Here is a 23,662-nt window from a genome sequence, read left to right as displayed (position 1 = left end):
AAGTATATCTGTCGAAATGGGTGAGCGTGAGAGAAATTAGAGTCAAATGTTTCCTCAAGTCCCTGCGTGGGTGAAAAAAAAGAACCACAATTATTTAGATGCTGGATTTCTTCCACTTATATTGATATAAACATAAGGTGTCACTGAATTTGTGCTCTCGGGCTCTTGCCTGATTTACCTGCACTTTAATGGAACTTTTGGCAGCAAAACTTACACATTCAAACCACAGAGTTGTATATTTTCTTTCTCTTTTTTTTTAAGGTTTTTATGATATTAATGGGTGATAAAGACATTTTATGCTGCGTTGTTAAATAATGAAACACAGAAAATGCATCTTTTTTTCCTACAATTCATCTCTAACGAGCAGTATAAGTGAAACACAACCCATACATTTGCTCCAGCGAAAACAAAAACTTTGATTTTACCTCTTCTACTTTGTGTTAGGTTAGTGCCATTTGGGGGGAAAGTGATAGCAGAAAGCCACTATTACTAACTGACCCAAAGTAACCCTACAAGTAAATCAGTAAAAGATTTCCCCATCCAGCAAAGCCTCTGTCTACTTCATTACAGGACTCTTGAAGCTTGTTTCACCCTCAATTCTCCTTTCACGTGTCATTTAATTTGCGTCTTAACTCTCCATCGTGTAATGATTAGTGGCGTGGACCCGAAAGCAGACGGAGACGGAGGTGGCTATTTCAAAACAATATAAATTTATTTACGAAAATGTATAACAAAAAACGACTTCCCAAAAGTGGGAAGCGATAGGGGATAGGTGGAGAGAAAGGAGGAAAATTGTCCTTGCAGCTACTGCGGGGGTGACTCGGCAGGTCGGCGGAAATCCAGAGTGGAGACAACTCACGAACGTGGCACAGGAGATCCCAGGAGAATAGGGAGACCGGAACAGCCAGGGAGTTGAAGACCAGCAGGAGACGTGACGACCTGGAGCGGAGACGAACGGGTAAGTATTCTTGTGAGGTAAGTACAGCGAGAGAGTTGGCAGCATGACTTTACCCATGTACGTTCGAAAACGATCTGACACCGGTGAGGAGAAATGGCTCCGCCTTTAAGCCCCGCTGATTACACATCTGGTGCAGGTGAGGAGGAGCCGCGCAGGTGCAAACGATCACCGGTGTCTGGGAACTGGGTCAGCCACGCCCCCTGCAGAGTCAGAGGAGAGGGGAAAGAGCAGCAGCCACAAAAACAACACTAATAATAAAATTGAGGAGAAGGTGCAGGTGGAATCGTAACAGTACCTCCCCCTCAAAGAGCGCCTCCTGGCGCTAGGCCAGGCTTATCCGGGTGGGTCCGATGGAAGTCCCTCAGCAAGTCTTTGTCCAGGATGAAATGGCGTGGGACCCAAGATCTCTCCTCCGGGCCGTACCCCTTCCAGTCGACGAGGTACTGGTGACCCCGGCCCCTGCGTCGGCTGTCCAGGATACGCCTGGCTGTGTAGGCCTCCCCCCCGTCGATAAACCTGGGTGGAGGAGGAGGGTTGGAGGGTGGGACCAGGTCCGACTCCTCCACTGGTTTTAGGAGTGAGACGTGGAAGGTCGGGTGGATTCGTAAAGCTCTAGGAAGCTTCAGGCGGGCGGCGGACCTGTTGACCATCCGCTCGATGATGAACGGCCCAATGAAACGGGGTGCCAACTTCCGGGACTCGACCTGCAGGGGAAGGTCTTTAGATGACAGCCATACCTTTTGTCCCGGACGATAGTCTGGAGCCGGGATGCGGTGGCGATTGGCCTGCCTCTGGCTCTGGATGGAAGATCGTTGAAGGGATGACCGGACCTGTCTCCACACCGCGTGGCACCGGCGAAGGTAGGTCTGGACAGAAGGGACGGCGACCTCCTCCTCCTGGAAGTCGAAGAGGGGTGGTTGGTAGCCCAGGGTCGCCATGAATGGGGAGATGCCGGTAGATGCGGAGACCAGGGAATTGTGCGCGTATTCCACCCATGGAAGCATGGAACTCCAGGAGGCGGGGTGGCGGGCGGCGACACAACGGAGGGCACTCTCCATACTTTGGTTGGCCCGCTCTGTTTGGCCGTTAGACTGGGGGTGATACCCGGACGTGAGGCTGGTGGACGCCCCCAACGCCGAGCAGAACGCCTTCCAGACCTGGGAAGCGAACTGAGGCCCTCTGTCTGATACGATGTCCTGCGGGAACCCGTGGAGTCTGAAGACGTGTTCGACTAGGAGGTCCCCCGTCTCGATGGCAGTTGGGAGCTTGGTGAGCGGTATATAGTGGACGGACTTCGAAAACCGGTCCACCACCGTCAGGACCGTGGTGTTTAGGCGAGACGGTGGTAGACCGGTAACGAAGTCCACCGCAATGTGGGACCAGGGACGACGTGGGATGGAGAGCGGCTGCAGGAGACCAGCTGGAGGGCGGTTCGAGGTCTTCCCTCGGGCACAGACGGGACAGGCTCGGATGAACTCGGCAGTGTCCTGAGGCATGGAGGACCACCAAAATCGCTGGCGGAGGAACCGGAGAGTGCGATTGTGGCCGGGATGACATGTGAGCTTAGAGCCATGTGCCCATTGTAATACCTCAGATCGTGCCGCGCCCGGGACGAAGAGCCGGTTGGGAGGACCGTTTCCTGGGTCTGGTTCCTCTCGTTGGGCCAGACGGACCCTCTCCTCCACCGGCCAGGAAGCAGCCCCCACGATGCAGGCTGGGGGAATGATTGGCTCGGGAGACAGAGAAGGTGGATCAGGTGAGAATAGTCGAGATAATGCGTCTGGTTTAACGTTCCTTGACCCAGGTCGGAAGGTGAGGGTAAACACAAATCTCCCCAGGAACAGGGCCCAACGTGCCTGTCTGGAGTTGAGACGTTTAGCGTCTCGTAAATATGATAGATTTTTATGGTCTGTCCAAACGATAAACGGAAAAGACGCACCTTCCAACCAATGTCGCCATTCTTGAAGCGCCAGCACGACCGCCAACAGCTCCCTGTTCCCCACGTCGTAGTTCGCCTCGGCAGGGGAAAGGCGTCGGCTGAAGAAAGCGCATGGGTGCAGTTTTTGGTCGGCAGGCGAGCGTTGCGAAAGAACGGCTCCAACTCCAGTGTCGGAGGCGTCGACCTCGACGACAAACTGTAGGGAAGAGTCAGGGTGGGAGAGGATTGGTGCAGACGTGAACAGTACCTTGAGTCTCTGGAAGGAATTCTCGGCGTCATCGGACCAGCAGAATGGTTGCAGCGGAGAGGTGAGTCGAGTGAGGGGTCCAGCCACCTTGCTGTAGTCCCGGATGAATCGCCGGTAGAAGTTCGCGAAACCTAGGAACCGCTGCAGCTGCTTCCGGTTGGAGGGGGTCGGCCAGTCCCTCACCGCGCTGATCTTGGCCGGGTCTGGAGACAGCTTACCCTGGTCGATAATAAAACCAAGGAAAGGAACTGATGATGCGTGGAAGACGCACTTCTCTGCCTTGGCATATAGTTTGTTCTCCAGCAGTCTTTGCAGCACCATGCGGACATGCTGGACGTGTTCCTGCTCGGACTCCGAGAAGATGAGGATGTCATCCAAATACACGAACAGGAATTTGTCCAGCATGTCACGCAGAATGTCGTTGACTAGGTGCTGAAAGACTGCTGGAGCGTTCGTTAATCCAAACGGCATGACCAGGTATTCAAAATGTCCCATTGGCGTGTTGAAGGCGGTCTTCCACTCGTCTCCCTCCCTGATACGAACCAGATGGTACGCGTTGCGAAGGTCGAGTTTGGAGAAAACCTTAGCCTTGCACAGAGGGCTGAAGGCAGCGTCCATAAGCGGCAGAGCATATTTGTTGTGGACCGTGATCTCATTGAGACCACGATAGTCGATACAAGGGCGCAGGGTACCATCCTTCTTCTGGACAAAGAAGAAACCGGCTCCGACAGGGGATGAAGAGGGACGAATGAGACCAGCGGCCAGAGACTGGTTGACGTATTCTTCCATGCATGAGCGTTCGGTCTGGGATAGATTATACAGCCGTCGGGAAGGTAATGTGGACCCCGGAAGCAGGTCAATGCCGCAGTCGTATGGTCGATGGGGAGGAAGGGAGAGAGCCAAGTCCTTGGAGAACACCTCCCCGAGGTCGTGGTACGCCGCCGGAATCGTGGAAAGATCTGGAGGCTTGGGAACCGGAACCGGAGTGGTCGAAGGAGCGGGCAGTGCTGAGCGGAGGCAGCGGGAGTGGCAGGGGACGCTCCAGCTGGAGAGTTGCCCAGACGACCAGTCGAACCGGGGATTGTGGAGCGCCAGCCAGGGCAGGCCCAGCACGATCGGGGAGGAAGACGACGGAATCAGGAATAATTGAAGCAGCTCGTGGTGGTTGCCGGACAGAACCAGGGCGATGGGTCTGGTGCGATGAGTGACTGTGGCCAAGATCTTGCCGTCGAGGTCGTGGATCTCCTTCGGTGTCTCGAGCGGGATCGTGGGGATCCCGGCCTGGAGGGCAGTGTCCAAGTCCAGGAAACAGTCGTCTGCGCCAGAATCGACCAGACAGGGGAGCGTGACCGACTTCTGGTCCCACCGGAGTTGACCTGGGAGGATCACACGTTTCTTTGTGGCACAGGAAGCGGCACCGCCTGCCAACACTCCGGCGTGTGTTGGAGAGCTTAGTCCTTTTGGGCGTACTGGACAGTTTGCCCGTTGATGGTCCAGTTCGCCGCAGTAGAGACAGGCCCCGCTTCTCACCCTCACCGTCCGCTCCGCGGAGGTGAGTCGAGTACGCCCCAGCTGCATCGGTTCAGGTGAACCAGGAAAGGTAGGAAAAGGAGGCAGAGAAATGGGAGCCGGATTGTGAGGACGTGAGTAGCTAGTGACGCGCCGGCTACTCGCCGTTCTTTCTCGATCTCTCTCCTGGATGCGATTATCAAGCATGATACATAAGGCAATGAGTGAATCTAAATCGTGGGCGTCGTTCCGTGTCGCTAGTTCATCGCGTATTTCTCTTTTCAGATTCCTAATGAACATAGCGCGCAGCGCCGCGTCGTTCCATGTACTCTCCGCAGCGTGAATGCGGAACTGAATTGAAAAATCGGCCACCGACGAATTACCCTGTTCGGTGTTGATTAATCTGGAGGAAATGTCGGACTCCTGAGGAGAGTGATCGAAAGCTTTGCACAACTGGATGGTGAACGACGAGTAGCTAACTGAAGCGGGGTCTGCGTGGGATAGCGTGGCCGTTGCCCACTGAGCGGCTCGCCCCGACAACAAGTTTACAACGAAAGCAATTTTGGCATTGTCATCGGGGTAGGTGCGTGGTTGAAGGCTAAAGACAAGCGAGCATTGAAAAAGGAAGCTTGTGCATTTACCAATCTCCCCGGAGAATCGTTCGGGGATGGGGACAAAAGGTTCCCGCGGCGAACTAGCGGAAGTGGCTAAGTTAGCGCTACTAGCCGCAACTACCCGCTCCGCGCTAGGGGAAACGGAAGTGGCGGGGGCTACGGGAGGGTTAGCCGACCTAGCAGCATTAGCCATGAGTTCGCGGAGTGAAAGAGAGACCTTAGAAAGTATCTGACTATGGCGCCCGATGAGTACGCCCTGGGCGGAAATAGCCTGCTTACACGCGTCAAAATCCGCCGGGTCCATGTTGGTCAGATCGTTATGTAATGATTAGTGGCGTGGACCCGAAAGCAGACGGAGACGGAGGTGGCTATTTCAAAACAATATAAATTTATTTACGAAAATGTATAACAAAAAACGACTTCCCAAAAGTGGGAAGCGATAGGGGATAGGTGGAGAGAAAGGAGGAAAATTGTCCTTGCAGCTACTGCGGGGGTGACTCGGCAGGTCGGCGGAAATCCAGAGTGGAGACAACTCACGAACGTGGCACAGGAGATCCCAGGAGAATAGGGAGACCGGAACAGCCAGGGAGTTGAAGACCAGCAGGAGACGTGACGACCTGGAGCGGAGACGAACGGGTAAGTATTCTTGTGAGGTAAGTACAGCGAGAGAGTTGGCAGCATGACTTTACCCATGTACGTTCGAAAACGATCTGACACCGGTGAGGAGAAATGGCTCCGCCTTTAAGCCCCGCTGATTACACATCTGGTGCAGGTGAGGAGGAGCCGCGCAGGTGCAAACGATCACCGGTGTCTGGGAACTGGGTCAGCCACGCCCCCTGCAGAGTCAGAGGAGAGGGGAAAGAGCAGCAGCCACAAAAACAACACTAATAATAAAATTGAGGAGAAGGTGCAGGTGGAATCGTAACACATCGTCTTCCTTGAGGGCATCTCTGTTAATTGACTGAGGAATTTTCAGTACATGTCCAAGCCACTTTTTGCAAGTATGCTTCCACAGTGTTGTGGTTCGCCCAAACTAATTCAACATTCTGAAGTTGAAAAGAAGCTGTCACTGAATCTGCCAATATATATAGAATAAATTTAATTTTGTCCTCATTATGGCACTTCCTATTTCCACATTACTTTCCAGGATGTGGTCAAGTAAGAGGGAATGCAGTAAAAAGAACCTTATTATGGTATCAGATGCAACAGGAATCCACTAATAATCTGCTATCCCTGTCTTTTTATTAGTGCTGTGACTTCATGTTTACGTGCCGCGGCACCGGAGCCCAGGCACCGTTTACCAGTTAGCTCCGATAGCGGCGTTAGCTCCTTTAGCGCTGTTAGCGCACCTACAGTCGAACTGGAGCGGGCTGTTTATTAAAGGAAAAGAGCAGAGCTACGAATAACCAGCGCACCTGTGTACTGCGTATGTGAGCTTCTGCTTTTTTTTAAAGTTTAGCGTTTAAATTAACGCTAAACTTTTAAAAAACTAATTTCAACAATCGGGACTTCACACGCGTCTTTTTCCAGTCAGTTCTCAAACGCGTCATGCGTTAACACCCAAAGCGCTTTACAAATGACCCATTATTAATTAACACATTCTCACTCTGTGCGCCAAACGGCTCCTCTGACCACCACGATCATTCATACATACATTCGTCCATTGCATGTTTTTTCGAACTGTGGCAGGAACCGGAGAAAACCCACGCACACACCGGCAGAAAATGCAAACTCCTTGCAGAAAGGCGAGAGTGCTAACCACTACACCAACCCTAATAATAAATATATGCCTTTATCCAACTTAATGACAGTTATTATATTTTTAAAAATATAATTATCCCTGCAACCCCAGTGTGTGCAAAAAATGTGGCATTTACAGCTTATATCAGTGTGACTGCACCGTTATAATAAACTCAGCACATCACAACAACTGATCTGCTTTAAACTCCCTGCCTTTGTACCCTTTCTCCTCTTGGTTCTTTTTCTCTTGTCTCTCACTCACTGAGTCGCAATGAAAGTGGCATCACATGACGTGATTTTTAATGCATACAGCTGGTCCGCGAGCGTGCCGCACCGCTAACCCAAGTGCCGTGAAGGCTAAATAAAGCGGCACTGAAAATGCTCTGTCATCACGTAATAATTTTCAATGATTTATCGGCCTGGGTCTGCAAAAGACTCCATCTGGGTCCCTCATAATGGTGACCTTGAGAGTATGATGTGAAAATATTTTCAGCAGGCATTATATTTAAGTATCCTGCAGAAAAAATATATATTAAAAGAGTAATCTGGGATGTTATATACAATAAATGATTTACGGCAGTGTACCACTCAAAGGCTACCTGTATACCAGCAACTTATGCCTGCATGAGTCCATGTAATTCATTCTCTCTTATATGTCATTCTCTTGCAGATATAATTACATTTTAAACATTTTAAATGTTTTTAACAATTTAAACGAACTATGAAAATTGCATTTTCTCATGTGGAGAAAACAGTGGTGGAGCACCATCACAGTGTACTTTGGCAGCTCTACGCCTATGATTGTGACTAAATCTGACGATTCTTAACCTCAGTAAGCCTGACTCGGGTGACAAATGGCTGAACTCATAATTACAGTATAAGTTACAGCTAAAAGACAAGGTAGAATACACACACACGCAATTGTCTTTTTACTGCAAAATGTTCCTGGATGCAACTCTATAAAAATGTTTCATACTTCAACAATAGCAATATTCATGAGTGTTTATTTGAGTTTTTAGAGAAATGGAAAACAAAAGTGGGCAGATCAGTTGCCCTGAGCTGTTATTTCGCTGCACGTACAGAACATTTACAAAAAAAAAAAAAAACCTCCAGCAGTCATTGATTTAACACAACAGTGGCTGGAGGGAGCGTGATTGTCTCTTGGACATTTCAAACCCAGATTATCCCTGCCACAGAATTGCGGAGTGTAAAATTACCAAGAAGAAGTGTAGTGTGACCTACATGGCAAGACCTGTATCCATGGCAACTTAGTTGTCAGCATCTGCGATACTTGATTCATTACAAGTATAAGACTTCCGTGAATATAGGCTCGTCCTGGGGAGAGTTTCAAACGGACTATAAGAAGCTGACTGAAATAACTCTACCTGCCGATAATGCATCACTTATACATTCTACGCCAATACCAGTGTAAGGATCTGTGTTGCAAAGGAACAAAGTGGGATACTTTTATAGGTCAGGGTCATGTCCACAACAAAGGCCAAAATGGAGCAAATAGAGCATGATATTTTAGGTTCAGGTAGATTTAGTGTGACCATTGTGTGAAAAGTGGAGCTGATCCCTTGGCTGAAAGCTCTCTGTTTACATTAGGATCTGTTTTCATTGTACAGTACGGGTACTTCCTGGCTGTCTATCATCTGCCTCTGCACTTCTGCAGGATTTGAGTGTCATATTTTAGTTTTTTAATGTTCTGCTTTGGTTCATCTCCTGCAGCAGGTGGGTGTTTTCGATTAAAAAAAAAAAAGCAGCTATAGACACCCATGTATGTATGTAGAGCCCTGAAACCAAATGGCACCGCACACGCAGACAAGGGTAGCAGTTAGCTGGTGAACACGGCGGGGCATTTAGCAGCTAATGAGCCACTTATTCCTTCAGGAGTTGGTGGAGACCAAAACAGAACTTGAAGGAGGGTGAAAGACATTGAGATGGGAACAGATTTCTAGAAACAATTCCCAAATGAATTTGAAAGTCGCTCTGTATCTGCTCGGTGGTTTAATAAGTTGTTGTTTATGGTGGAATACGGCACTTTTATTTGAAGGATGACGGAAGGAAATGGGTGTGATGAGTTTCCGTATTCATTACACATAAGCATAAATGGCTCATTATAAAGTGATGCACATTTTTAGACCAATGGAATTGCTAAACAGTCGGTTAATTTTGATGTATAAGATTCAACAAGTTATGGATAGAAACCCTAGCTGTTAAATTTCTTTTCTATGGAACATAAAATGTGTAAGAAGAAAATAACTTTTTATTTTAATTCTAACATTTAAAAGAATATGTATTAAAAACAAGAAAGTACGACCTGGAGGATGTAACTAAGAAGAAGTGCACCTCACTGCTCTCCACCGGTGTCAATTTGTGGTCATCTCACATGAATATGTGTCTAAAATGATGGATGGAATACTGGATCTTTGCCTCGAGTCTGACCCAATTATTTTACTGAACATGTAACTGTGCCTGACAGATTGTCACCCAAATATATAAGACTCTAAAATAAAACTTTATTGGTTCAGCCATTTCATGCAACAGCTGGCCCCATGTAGCTGTTAGCAAACGTCGCTCAAGCAGCGCATTTATTGTCCGCAATAAACATAATAAGCTACGGTTATTTCCAAGTAACATTTTAATCGTTTCCTGTCGACAATCAGACCTATTTTGTGCTTTTTCCCTGCTCATCTTTCTGCTTTTATTTGCTTATTTTGATCCAGGTAAGCCCACCTGCCGATGTAACGTTGGCTTCTCGGGGCCTTTTTGTGAGAGAAGGATTTGCGACAACTACTGCTTAAATGGAGGAACATGTGACATCACTCAGGGGAACCAGCCAGTGTGCCGCTGTATGGCTGAATATACCGGCGAGCGTTGTCTTTACCGTGAGTCCTGCACCCAAACAAACAACGATTATCATCATTTTGTGCCTTCATATGAGCGACGTTAGCCCTTCAATAGCTGCGTCAACAAAGAGGCTGATTTGAATTCAGTTATTCAGCATAAAATCTACAGAATAAAGTGTTTTAAAGTTCACACACTGAGTGTGGAACAAAAACAATTCCCAAAGGTATTTTCTTTCTGCAAACATCACTTTTCCCTCTATTTATAGATGAACAAAATCAAAATACCATCATCAAATAACCTTTGGGTGTTTCTATGCGGAAGATGTATTTTTGTTTGCAATACTTTGACATAATGGGTTTGTGGGAAAACAACTGCACATCATTAGTATTGTCTCTGCTCTTGCTTGCCCAAGGGGTAATATCTATTTTCCTGTTGCTAAGATGTCATTTGATGTAGATAATTAAGCCTTTAAATGAAACGACGTGCACAATTCCAATCAAACCAGACGTAAACTCTTGCTCCCAGTTTCTCATGACAAACTCTCCCCCGTCTTTTCAGACATCTGTCATCACTACTGCGTGAACTCCAAGGCCTGCACACTGTCCAGCAGTGGCTATGTGGAGTGTGTGTGTCCTGCCAGGTTTGAGGGAAACAAGTGCGAGGTGGACAAATGTCTCAGATGCCACGGCGCTCCGTGCCTCATTAATGAGGAGACGGGGGATGTGGTTTGCAAGTAAGTGCTTGGCATCTAATCACAATTCTAGTCACTCTTCTTGGTTTGGTGTAATGCGAAGCTTCAGGTCTTCTCTTTTTATATAGAATTGATGGCAGTGTGAATTGATGTTGATTATATCTCAATTCCTTCTTGAGGGATTCGGTAATGTCAGTAAAATCTGCACGTATTTGACAAAAACTGCGACTGAGTCATTTAACCTTCTTGTAAAATGCTAAGCTTTGTTTCTGCTCTCTATCACTTACATCCATTTCTTCCTCGCCCCGCAGTTGCACAAATGGCAGAATAGCACCGAGCTGCCAACTGTGTGACGGTTATTGCTACAATGGAGGCACCTGTCACCTGGACCCCGACACCAACCTGCCTTTCTGTCAGTAAGTCACTGCTTAATGGGTGAAGGAAAGTGGGGGGAGGAACAAAAAAAAAAGAAAAAACCTCACCTATTATTCACACTCCTAAGGTTTACATTTAAATGCTGGCTCTGTGCCTCAATGAACCTGGCCTTACAAGCAGAAACAGAAAATCATCGCGGGGTACCATTTCCCTGCTTCAAGAACAGTATAACGCACGTCCTCGCCAAAGAAATCTCTGAGTTGAGGGAAGTTTTGATGTCACTGTGTGAACGCTGTGGCACAGCAGGGGGCTGAGTGCCGGTACACCATCTTGTGCTGTGACACCTCAGTGTGGCTTAAGGTTTTTAGTCTGACAAAAAAAAAAGGATAGCATTTTAAACGCTTCCAAAGCCTGTCATTTGAGCATATCACACTGTTCCTTCTTGCAGTTAAGAGCTGATGTCAGCCCTCTCTGACTCTCGTCAGTGCGAGGTTTTAGAAATGTTCTCTCTGAAAGAAGGAGATGAGGTGCGTGTCTGTGGTTGAACATGCCATGAATCTCAGTGGCAAAAACCTTGCACTCAAAGGGCTTCCCAAAGATTAATACCACCTCAGCTGTAATCACATGCATTGCTGTGTTAAACTCTCTCCAAGGAGGAAATTGGAAATTCATTTCAAAAGCCAGCGCTGTATTTATCTAACTGTCCATTGTCCACTGTAGTTAAAATGAAATTGGGGATCCTCTATCACAAATTCCAGAGGAGAGAATCAATTTCTATGCAAATGATCCCATCTTTTTCAATGAGGTTAACTGGTCTTGATAATGTGGTTTATTATTTGCTGCAAAGAACAGGGATTGTGCGAGATGATGGATATGTCGGTGTCAGGAAATCATAATGTTTGACCTCAATACTCTGAGTAAAGTAGATTTCATCATGGTTTCCCAGAGTGTCAACTTCGCAGGGCAAAGTTGCTCCAATTGTAATGATAATTTTTGCATCAAAGTCCTAAAACAGGTTGGAAAAAAAAACAAAAAACCACTTCATCAGTGCTGCAGTGAAAACAGCCAAGGAAAACATTCTGGTCTTGTCACATGTCAGGTTTGTCACTCAGTGTGTTCACATGCATGTTAAAAGTCTCATTTTAGACGGACTGAGACAGTAATTCGCTTTTTTTAATGTCATGTTAACACGTTTGTCCGACTACAATCGAGCTAGTCTTAGTCGGACTAACATACCTGGATAATATGATTAATAGTCCGATTATTCTTGCATACATTTAGTTGTACTGGAGTCGGACTTGGCGTTCTGCCCGGTCTTTGACCCGGAAGTAGGAGACGACGTGTAAACTGCAAACGACGACGGTGTCTTTCTTAGGACAACACAGCGACCGCAAGAGCTATGTTCGATCTAATTTGTATCAGGATTAGCAACACTGTTTGTTGATCTGTAAAGTCAAGAGGAAGCTGATTCAATTCGCACTAGCTTATAGAGAGCTACAGCGCCACCTACGGAGACAGAGTCACAGTCACATGTACACGGCCAAGAAATCCATTTTCTCCTCCGCATGTATAATCGGACTCAAGTTGCAAGTTGTCCGAATGCCTGTCTTAGTCTGATTAAGGCCTTAGCGCGATCAAACTGTGCATGTATACGTACTGACTGAGGATATATATAAAAAATATTATTTGTTTTAATTCCAGTGACTTGGCAAATGCATGTCTATCCCACAATATATATAATAATATGGAAAATGTGTGTAGAAATCTCTGTCCCTTTTTGTTTAGTTTTTTCTAAATAATATTCCATTCAGATAAACAGCATCTATAGTTGTTTTTTTGCAGGTTTGTAAGACAGCTTTCATTAGACCTGACTTTCAAGGTTTCCTTGTTTTTCACAAATGAACTGATAGCGTGTGCTCGTATTGTCACAGTTTCATTCGAGTTTGGCTGTTTTTTTCCTGTGTGGATTGTTTTGCTGCAAAGCTGACGTTTGGCAATATGTTAAGATCCAAAGATTCCTCCCCCACATTTTTTTTTTTACTCTCCACCACAGTTACAAATCTCTCCACTGAAACATTTTCACAGGGCTGGAGTTAATTCAACAAAGTCCTGTATTGTCAAACTGCAACATGAATGCATGGAGCTGCAGGTGTCTTCTCCTCGTCTCGCCTCCTGTGGTTGTTTTTAACAACAATCCCATCATGAACAATAAATCTGCAGCCGTCAGGGAAATATATAAACAATAGCATGGACCCACACTGTATATCATTGTAATTTAACACCCAACAGCCTGACAACTGAAACTCTCCTCTGTTGATGTATTTTTTAGCCTCCTGGACGCAAGCTTTCAGTAAACGCCACTAAAATGAGGGAAAAATTCAAACACAAAACAATTATTGACCCAAAAGAAGCAACTTTATGTAGTGTTCAGTAAACCTTACTCCAGGGTTGGGGTTTACCTGTGGCTCATTATATAAACATAGTGTATTGTTTCTGTGTTTATGGGTCACTTCAAGTGTGAGGCAGTAAAAAGGCACTGCCAACATTTTACTATTTTACGGTTTTGTGTTTTTCCTTTTTATGGTGGATGTGATTTTCACTGAACAATATTTCCTGCAGTTTACACTAAACATCCTTTTGCGGACTTTGCTTTTGTGGAAACAAGTACAAATATTTGTGTTTTTCTATTTTAATTGTGTATAATCAAATGACAAAAAATGTTGACAGTTATGCATGAATTAGCTGAGAGCTGCGTAACACTCTTCCCTTGCAGATGTTCTCTTCACTTGGTGAGCAGTGAAGTTGCTTTTCTTCTTATTTATTTGCTAAATTGGTTGATGCAAACACAACACTGGCGTACTCCGTCTTGTTAACCGAAGCTGCTAAATTGGTCGAGGTGTGTTGGTCTCCATTCATCAAGCAGCCAACAGTTCAACAATATACATTCTCTGGGCCCTTTTATCACTCCCAACACAATGTTTTGCAGCTGCACGTCAGGGTTCAAGAACCAACGTTGTGATGAGCTGGCCAACCCCTGCGATTACTTCTGTCAGAATGAGGGGATGTGCACATTAACAGCTCTTAACAAACCACGCTGCAAGTAGGTCCCTCTCACCTCTCCAGCTGTATTCAGAGCCCACTCACCCCTTTTGTCCACACCCCAACTCCATCTGGCTCCATTTCAGCCTCAGTACAGTACATGGGCTCTTTCTCACAGTGCTGCCTTGTAGCAACTTATCATGTAATAAGTTATATTAGTCGTAGTTTTTTTTACTAGATTTTACACTCCAGGAAACTAGTTCAGCATAGGTCACCACCCACATAAAACTGCAGCAGGTGTTGTGTGGTTTTTTTTCTGAATACCTAGCAGCTGAATAGAGCTACAATCAGTCAGAGCAATGGTTGAATCAACAGACCTCCCACATCAACAACAGCAACCATTGTTTATTTCAATAAATGTTTGGGACTGGTCCAATCTGTGCTCGGGAATCATAATGGTCCCATTCAGACCTGGTATTATCATCATATCCTTAGTGATCTCCTGTGCCTTTAAAATGTGTTTGCGCTAGTAATCAGATAGCAATCAGATCTCGATGTGGACACTGGAGACACATGTTAATACCAGGAGTAAATATGGTGAAGCGCCGTCTGATCACAGGAAACACATTCGAATGCCAGATAAAGTAAAGCGGACCTATGTCTGTGTGTGTGTGTGTGGACAGAGAGAAGAGTAGCTTGATTGAATCAAAGCTCTAGTCACGCTGCTGTAACATCAACTCAGTTTTAACCATCTGAAAAATTAAATGATATAGCAATTAGTGTTTATATTTGGCAGCAGTGGCTGCAAATAAATAAATGAACGAATGAGTGACAATGGGCCACAATGTTGGTGTAGTGGTTAGCGCTCTTGCCTTTGCAGCAAGAAGACCTGGGTAAGCCCGGGTTGGAACAATGGCCTCTCTGCATGGAGTTTGCATGTTCTCACCGTGTGTGCGTGGGTTTTCTACGGGGTCTTCCTCTCATAGTCCAAAAGAGAGTTGGGGAATAGGTGAATTGGTCACTCTAAATTGACCGTAGGTATGAGAGTGTGAGTGAATCTGTGTGAGTGACGGTCTCTATATGTGGCCCTGTGATGGACAGGTGATCTGTCCAGGGTGTATCCTGCCTATCGCCATATGTCAGCTGAGATAGACACAGCAGAGGATAAAGCAGTAGATAATGGATGGATGGATGGATGGATGAGTGACAATTATCGTAAAGTACAGGGAAACTTACTGTGGATCACATGACCTCAGTTGTGGAGGCAGGCTCAATAACGTTTACTGAGGATCGCTTACTCAGGACTGTGGCCACATTTGTGCCCAAACCGCCCCGGAATGTGGTTTCTGTGACCGGATTAGAGGATGCTTTAGGAATGTTCAGAACTGCACTTCACTCGATCTGAAATATGATTCAATCACTCAGGATGGACGTTCATACCAGGTCTGAATGGGCTCTTTATGTTACTTTCAGCAAGAAAGCAAATAAGATTGAACCTAAAACAAAAACCCAGCATTTATTATTGAGCAGTAGCTGTAAGAGATATGACTTTCTTCACTTAACAGCTCAACTTTAAGATTATATTTTGACGAGGCACTTATTACATTATCAGTTGCTGCATGACTCGGCCCCTCACTGCCACCCATTCACACATCTCATGCAGTCCTCACACAGAACCTAGCGGGGGGACAAAAACACCCGACACCTTGTCATTGTGACTCTGTGCATTTGCAACCTGTGCATGATTGATGGCAAGTTGAATGTTTGTTACTGACATCAGGCATAATGTACATCTCGGTAGGCCAAACATGTGTGAGTGGTGTTTGTCTTTGATGCCTTTAACGCAGGTACAGAGATTTTCACCGTCTCTCTGTAGTTCACGCTTCCCAGAGCAGATCAAACGGCCCAATTTCACATTAAAAGTCATGTTGCGCTGACATTTCCTTTTACAAAACGAGGATTCATTTCCTTTAGGTAAAAGGGCTGCGTTCTGAGGCGCTGTCCACATGACGAGTCTAGGTGAATCCGCTAAAGTTTTGTTTTGTTATTTTTAATCTTATTGGCATTTTATCCACACGGAAACATGTTTTGGGATCCCCGAAACGCTATTTCTTGAAAACGGGTCCTAGAGTGGGAAAATCTCAAAACACCGCCCTTGCATTTTCATGTCGACCAAACCAATGATGATATCGTAATCCCACCTCTTTCGTGCTCTTGCATCTGCTGTAGCTTATCTTTGTTATTGTTATTTTTCCCCCTTCTTGTGTTTGGAGATTGTTTGGTCTGTTCACTTTATGATTACTTTCAGTTTCTTTCCTTAGTTCCTCCGGCTTTCTTCATTCTGTCTGTGTTTCTGTGATTGTGTACATTTGAATGTGAACTTTATATGAAGCATGCTCTTCTTCTCTGATTTTTGGTGCAGCGCCACTTACAGGCCGTAGCGCTTAGAGTCGATTCGTGTGGATGAAGACATTTCCTGAAATTGTTTGCGTTTCCTTGCGATTCCTTCCGTTTCCGTGTGGATAAGGCCTCGTGTTCGATAGCCTGATGTTCTGATTCTTAGAGTGCACGTAATATCAAATTATTTCATTCTGTCGCAACACACCCGCCACATCGCTCATGCTTCACAGGCCTATCTGCATATTATGTCGCGTGACACCAGATATCACCTTCTCTAACAAGGGTCATACATTATGCCCATCAGAGTCCATTGAAACACAAATGAGATGACGACTTGTTGTCCCGCTGTCATCCTTTGATTTCCACGCTGAATATTCAACATGCAAATTCACACAAACCGTGGACACAACATGTGTATATACATATTGCTCCCTCTCTCTCCAGGTGGTGTTTTGTTTGTGTTTGATCAAAGCCCTTCATAGCCAGTCTGAATCATAATGTGTTGTGTATGTAAGCCACAGTCACATCGTAGTGCAGCTCATCTTTTGCAAAGGTGTTTTCTCAGCAGTCTTTTTCTACTATGAAAAGCATGCTAATGAGAGTTTATTTATACTCTTATTTTGACCTCCTTCAGATGTTCAGCCAATTGGGCAGGAACACAGTGCGAGAGGCCCGCCCCTAAAAGCAGCAGATCAGACAATACCAGCGGAGGTGAGAACTGGGGATTTCAAGAAGACTTATGATGAAACTTTAACAATTTATCTATCTATATTTATATTTATACAGTATAGATCATGTATACAGTGTCTTATTCCAGTTAAAAGCTTTCTATTTATACTGTTTGTCCCATTTCAGTTGATGAGTAAATTGTGAAATGTCATTTAGTCAGTCATACATTTTTACAGGTAGATTTATACACCTTGTTTGACTCGATTTTGATTGGCAGCCAAACTTGAACTCTATCCTACCTTGTTAATTAGCATTATTTAAATAGAAAAGGCACCACTTAGCAGGTTTATCTCCATTGTTGGCCCATGAGGGTTTAGTAATACTGCTTTAAGTTAATTTTAGTGCGGTCTCTTAGGTATAGTGAATTAATTCCAGAGGAAAATATTCCTCTTCTCTGCTCTACTTTTCCTTCTAATTTTACCATTTCCCCTACCTTTTTAACAAGCAACATTGTAGAAGTTAGATATAGTTTTCTAATCATCTTAGCCCAATATGAAGAAAACACATGTTTTTGTGTCGGTGTCATTTCTCTTCTGTGTGTTCTGTAGGGAGCATAGCTATCATCGTGCCTCTGGTGCTGCTGGTCATCTTGATTGTGATGGTGGTAGGAGGTGTTTACATCTGCAGACGGAAGCAAAGGTAAAAAAAGAAAAAAAAGATGAGATGAGAGATCTGACACTGTGCTGCTTAAAAGATGAATGGACATATTTGATTTATAATGAACATGTCTGGCCTCCAGGTCTCTGCTCATAATTTTACGTTTTAGGGTTGCAGAGCGAACACGTACTCGGTGTGTTTCCTGGTTCGTGTAATTCGATTTGTTGTGTGGAAGAAGTGGGAGGAACTGTGCAGTGTGTTGTGTGTATTGTGCACTGATGGCTGCCTCCTTTAAACCTCAGGGGAAAACGTGTCCAGAGGCAGCCCATGACGAACGGTGGAATAAATGTGGAGATTGGGAACCCGTCGTACAACATGTACGAAGTGGACCATGACAACCATGCAGACGCTGGCAGCCTGCTGAGACCCAACTTCACACTGGACCCTCAGAAGGTTTGCTTTTTTGAAACGCTAGCTAATAAATATAAAACTAGAAAAGCACTCAGAGAGCGCAGACCTCAGACCAAGGCAGCTCAATGCCTACAAAATACACCCTAGCGGCACACCTTCTAACCAGTGATAGCGTCTACAGATCAAGCCCAAAATGTAATCACTTGCTCCTGGTCCCATTGTGGACATTTCCTTAAAATGTCATCCAAATCCGTCCGTGACTTTTTGAGTTATGTTGCTAACAGACATACAGATAGACAAACAAACTCCGGCGAAAACATATACCTCCTTGGCGGAGGTCAATAATTCAGTTTTCACAAGAAGCTAGTTGTAGCTTAACTACACTGTTCCCCCAATGTACAAGCACTAGAAAATCTCTAGGGGGCAAAACATCCCCCTTTCAGCTTTTTAGTAGTAGGCGGTTTCCAGTTTAGCTTGTGGCTAGTTGGCTAGCATGTCCAGCGACCATTTTGTGTTTTTCTGCCATGCATGAAATTTGAAATATTCAATTCTTTAAGCTGACCGAGCATATAATTGGTCTCCTCATCAGTCAAAAACACCTTATTGGGCTGAATTTTGCTGTGTTTTTTTTTAGCTTCTTCTAATTATTTCCGGGTATTAGCCTGGAGTAGAAGCTGTGGGGCTCTTGAGTCTTTGAAAAAAATCCATACAAGTACAATTTCAGTTGAACCAACATGTTTACATGTATTTTAAAAGTGTGTTTATAGTATGACTACTAGTATGACAATAATTGCATTATTTCTAATGCCTGATTAGTACACAGCACACAACAGTACAATAGTAGCTCACTAACACAGTATACCTATACCTAACACTATTTCCTTAGGCACTGACTTGACGTTTTTGTTTGATATAACAGGACAAAGTGATCTGTTATCATGAACAAAACAAAAAGGAATTGATTGTTTTTTGCCTTAGCAGGAAAATGTGTCGCATTATGAAAAGGAAATGAGACACTGTGCTGTGTCTATTTTAGTCTATTTAAATGTATTTGGTCTAAACAGCAGTGGTAAACATCACTCTTAATAAAAGGACAATAACGTATCTATCTATCTAAAGTAGATGTGGCAACTGTACATTTGTTAGCAAGTATTTGAGTGATATGATAAGACATCCATCATAAATAAGGGGGAAAAAGGAAATTACATGTTTTAAAGCTGTATTTGGCAGGACACAAAGTTTTGTATATGTTTTTGTTAAACGCTGGCTAATATGCTGGAATGTGCTGGTGCCATGGATCAATAGAACTTTTAACTGGTAATTTATTCTGGTACCCAAACCAACACTTACAAATGAATCATAACACCTCCACTGAGGTTTTCTACCTCACCTGCTAAAGCTTTGACCCGAATGCTATTGCTTTTTCTTTGCCAACGTTGCCATATGCTATTTTCAGAGCAATCTGGCTATACGCCGCGCAAATTAACTTCTGTATTCCCACTACACTCTCTGTTTTTGTCTTGTAATTATTCCATACTGCCCTGATTATGAAGATGACAGTAGACTCTGATGGTGATTTTACCTTTGCATCATGGACACAAACGGTGCTCGTTGTGTTGCAGGGCTGGTGTGTAAAATCCAGTGATCCCCGCGCCTTGGGCACAAAGCCTGTGCCCAAGGAGGTAATTCCTGGACAGGTGATTTTTACAAACTTCACTTCATGTGTGAGGAAAAAAAAAAAATTAATCACTAAAAACAATCATCATCAAAGAAACAAGCAGTGTTTATTGTGCAGTTACCTGGCAAAGGTTACTACGGTTCTATTTAGTGACCTTAAATTAGGCCAAAGTGAGTCAAGGTAACATTCACAGTCATCCACTGCTGTTTCTTTCATCATCCTGTGAATTCATTTGAGTCTTAAGGTGAAAGCAAATGTCTAAAAGATTTAAAGACTTTTACTACTACTTTCTGCATGTTCTTATATGCATGTACATGTTGCAACATGCATGAATCGTGCTCCTCTTTGCTCTGCTGCTTACAGATAAATCTCCTTTAAGCTGCACTAATCATTTTTGAAATCAAACCTTAGAATATAAATGAAAGCATTTCTGCTGCATACATAGATTTGAGAGGTTTCAATGTGTCATGGGATTGTGGAAATGATTATTTTCATCACTGCAGAAATCACTGTCATAGTTGAGGCCATTACAAAGAGTTAATTCCCTCACAGACACCTCACTATCTCTCCGTCTTATAAATTCCACACTCCTCACACCAATCCTTACCGTCGTCTTGTTGCATAATCTTTTTCGGTCGTTTGTTTCACAGTTTTTGCTTCATGGTGAGAGTTTTAGTGTCAGAATGCACCGTGAAAGGCAATGAATAATCATGATCCTTGTCTAGCTAGATCACTGATTGGGATTTCTCTATTGACATAGCTTGAATGGAAAACAAAGTCTAGTCCTTTTGGGCTTTTTAATGTAGGGATGTTACATTTCATACGTTACACTGACCTTGTGATGTAAGAAACAGTCGCAGAGACTTGAAATGTCCTCGAAGTCCGACCTGTTTTGCAAACTGACTCACACACTCGCTGCTCTTATCAGCGTCTTTCCCAAACACATGGACGGCCACTTTACTCAAACAAGCTCTGATATAGTGACTGTACTCTGTATATGTCCAAAAGTACCTGGTAAATGTAGTGGAGCTAAATATACTTGTGTACTTCTCTCTGCAAACAGAGCTAAGAATAAAAACCCTCGAAATTAATAAAAATTTGTGCTGGGCACGTTAACGCACATTCACGTGTGAAGGCCACAGTATACTTCTCCGACTGCGTAATGAGTTAACCGACTGCGTAACCACGGAGACACCTCGAGCCTTCATAGTTCTCCGTCGTGGTGCCGGATACGCACTGCAATTTTCCGCCCGTTCAGTAGGTGTCGCTAAACAAGGTTGTTGTACTTTTGGCTACAGTGAGCAATGGCGTCCGAGAGAGAAAGACTGTTGTTGTTGCAGCTGAATAACATTGAAACAGTGGCTGTTTCTTGCCTGAAATAAATATTTCCTGTGTCCCGGAACGCAGTTTTAAGATCATTTGAGGCGAGAAATTAGCCATTTAGAGTCTAAGTCTGTGTATTATAATGTGACGTATTTATAGTTTGGCAGCGACATTGAGTGTGACGGACACTTAAAACAATTTTTGTGCAGCCGGAGACAACGTAGAGGCTCTCCAACAGGCTCTCCGGCGACGTAGAGGGGTCTCCGTAACCTACATAGAGAACTTTACGCAGGAGTATAAATTGGGCTTGACACGTTTCCGTGACGACTGGCTGACTGAAAGATGCGCGTGACATTAAAATGAGTCGTAAGTAACGCTAAACTTTAAAAACAGAGGCACACATACACAGTACACAGGTACGCTGGTTATTTGTAGCGCTGCTCTTTTGGCTCCAGTTAGCGCCATTAGCCATTAACTGGGACTCCGGTGCCACGGCACGTAAACATGCTTTCACGCACAACATTTTTCCGGCCAGTTATCATGAAAACGCATCATGCGTTAATGTGCGCTAACGTTGACACCGCTAACGCGTCCAGCACTAATAATAATAGAAGGAAGGTTGGACGGTTCATGGCTCTCAAAAAATGTGTTAATGCAGCTTTCAGGCTTTCACAATTGTAAAAGTATGTATATATTAATTCTCTCTTTTGTCTTCCCACCATCATCATCATCATCACCTTCCCTCCCTTTACAGCCAATGAACTACTCCAACCCTGTGTATGCAAAGATTTATATCGATGGACAAAATTGCAGGAAGCCAGTCATCAGTATTGACGAGAGGAGAGAGCTACTCCCAAAGAAATTAGAGGGGACAATTCATGAAACCGCCGCATAGCCTAACTTTACACTTTGTACTTCATTTTTTTACCACACAGTGAATAAATGTGTAATACGGAGGAGGAAACAAGATTTTTTTTTTTTTACTGGATTAGCATCAGCATAATGTCCTTGTTGGTGTGCTGAAGAGTTTTTTTTTTTATTCGCCGTTTGCTTTCTAATGTCGTCAAACACAAGCTATACAGCGCTATACTGTACACTGTATGACACTGAGGTAAAGCTGCTCATTAGCAAAAAAAACAAAAAACAAACGTTATTAACACCATAAGCCACACGTGTGCACAGTTAAAACCTTAAAAAACGCAGTGCTTAAATTTGTATCCATAAATGTTTCTAGTTTAAGTGGAATATGGACATGCGTCTTTTTTGTGAACGTAACGAAGGTTTGGCTCAGTTTTTCTGGACATATGTAAGTATGGTAGAGAAGAGCTATATCGGTTGTTTCTATGGCTTTTTTTATTTTTTATTTTTTTTCAATGCCACGCGACATAATGGACCGCTGCACTTCACTATCAGGAAGGAAAGCTTGATGGTTTTCAGAACGTCCCTCTGTTCTCCATGGCACCCGACGGATCTACTGAGTGGACTTCCTGTGAAGGCCATAATAATAATAATCAAGAGGATTTTTTTGTTCCCTCTCACACCACCGTTGTTCCATAGGTCTCCTGTCTTTTTTTTCCATTTCCATGGATTTCAAGCTCCGTTCACGGCCATTTTTTACAGTCACGCCACACGAACTTACCTTTTTGTTTTGGTGAAAGAGATTGAAGCCCACCTTGAATGTTCTCCGAGCAGATTCCCAGATCCCGTACTGTACACTGAAGAGACAGATGCTGAATACCATATTTTTCTAGGTTATATGTCAACAGATGGGTTAAATATGTAGACGAGGAAGATATTTACCGCAGTTACAAAAGAGGCTACTAAGAGTTGTTATAGAACACATCTGTTACTTCGGGAAGAGGAAGATGATAAATATAAGAAATTTTATAATTTTGTATTTGATTTGTATGTCGTTTGGCTGCTTGTATTTTGAAGAAATGTACTAAATGTAAGTAATTTTTTATATAAAATGTAAATCAATATTGAATAAAGGGGGCTTATTTCCACTCCTGTCCTTTGTCGTCGTCGTACGGCAAAGTTAACACTAAATACTCGCTCTTTGAGGACGGAGTTCTTCACCATTCACCTGAACTCAGACTCTTTGAAGAAGTTGTTCCACGTGGTCGCTGACCTGACGAGTCGATCAGTGTGAGGTCTCACTCCTGCTGTGCAGAGGACGGTGGCTGATGGGGGGTGGGGGGGGATTATTGTCCTCCCAGTGTGTGCAGGAAGACCAACACCCTTTATTACCTGCTGGTGGGTGCAGCGTTAGGGCAACCAGCGGAATCATAATTCAGTCTTCTCTTATACTTCACTGACAAAGGCCGTCTCCATACACACACACACACACACTTCACTTGCCACCTCACCATGGCAACCAAAGGAGACAGAAGCACTCGTGCCCTTGCTCTGTCTGCCTGTGCTATCGGCTGGATCTGCCGGCACGGCGAGCCCCCTGCTTTTTAGGTAATGTATAAACAGATACTGCAATTTCCTGCTTCCCTAATTCTCTTCCACAGTGAACCTGCGTCAATGATGGAGTCCGATGATGGGATATTT

General features: G+C 44.5%; 1 protein-coding gene across 1 annotated transcript in view; it reads left to right on the top strand.

The window, feature by feature from the left end:
- The window catches only part of lrp1bb (low density lipoprotein receptor-related protein 1Bb), a gene marked incomplete at both ends in the record, with an annotated part of 246,847 nt that extends 224,849 nt beyond the window's left edge, over positions 1 to 21,998 (top strand). Inside the window, 9 exons of the mRNA XM_083909007.1 lie at positions 9,737 to 9,898; positions 10,419 to 10,593; positions 10,863 to 10,967; positions 13,913 to 14,026; positions 17,000 to 17,076; positions 17,643 to 17,733; positions 17,994 to 18,144; positions 19,725 to 19,799; positions 21,858 to 21,998. Of these exons, the coding sequence (XP_083765133.1) occupies positions 9,737 to 9,898; positions 10,419 to 10,593; positions 10,863 to 10,967; positions 13,913 to 14,026; positions 17,000 to 17,076; positions 17,643 to 17,733; positions 17,994 to 18,144; positions 19,725 to 19,799; positions 21,858 to 21,998 (1,091 nt within the window). The remainder of the gene's footprint in view (positions 1 to 9,736; positions 9,899 to 10,418; positions 10,594 to 10,862; positions 10,968 to 13,912; positions 14,027 to 16,999; positions 17,077 to 17,642; positions 17,734 to 17,993; positions 18,145 to 19,724; positions 19,800 to 21,857) is intronic.
- Positions 21,999 to 23,662: the final 1,664 nt, after the last annotated feature.

The sequence above is a fragment of the Microchirus variegatus genome (genome assembly GCF_963457635.1).
Source record: "Microchirus variegatus genome assembly, chromosome: 22".
NCBI classification, from domain to species: Eukaryota; Metazoa; Chordata; class Actinopteri; order Pleuronectiformes; family Soleidae; genus Microchirus; species Microchirus variegatus.
This window is presented reverse-complemented; position numbering and strand designations above follow the sequence as displayed.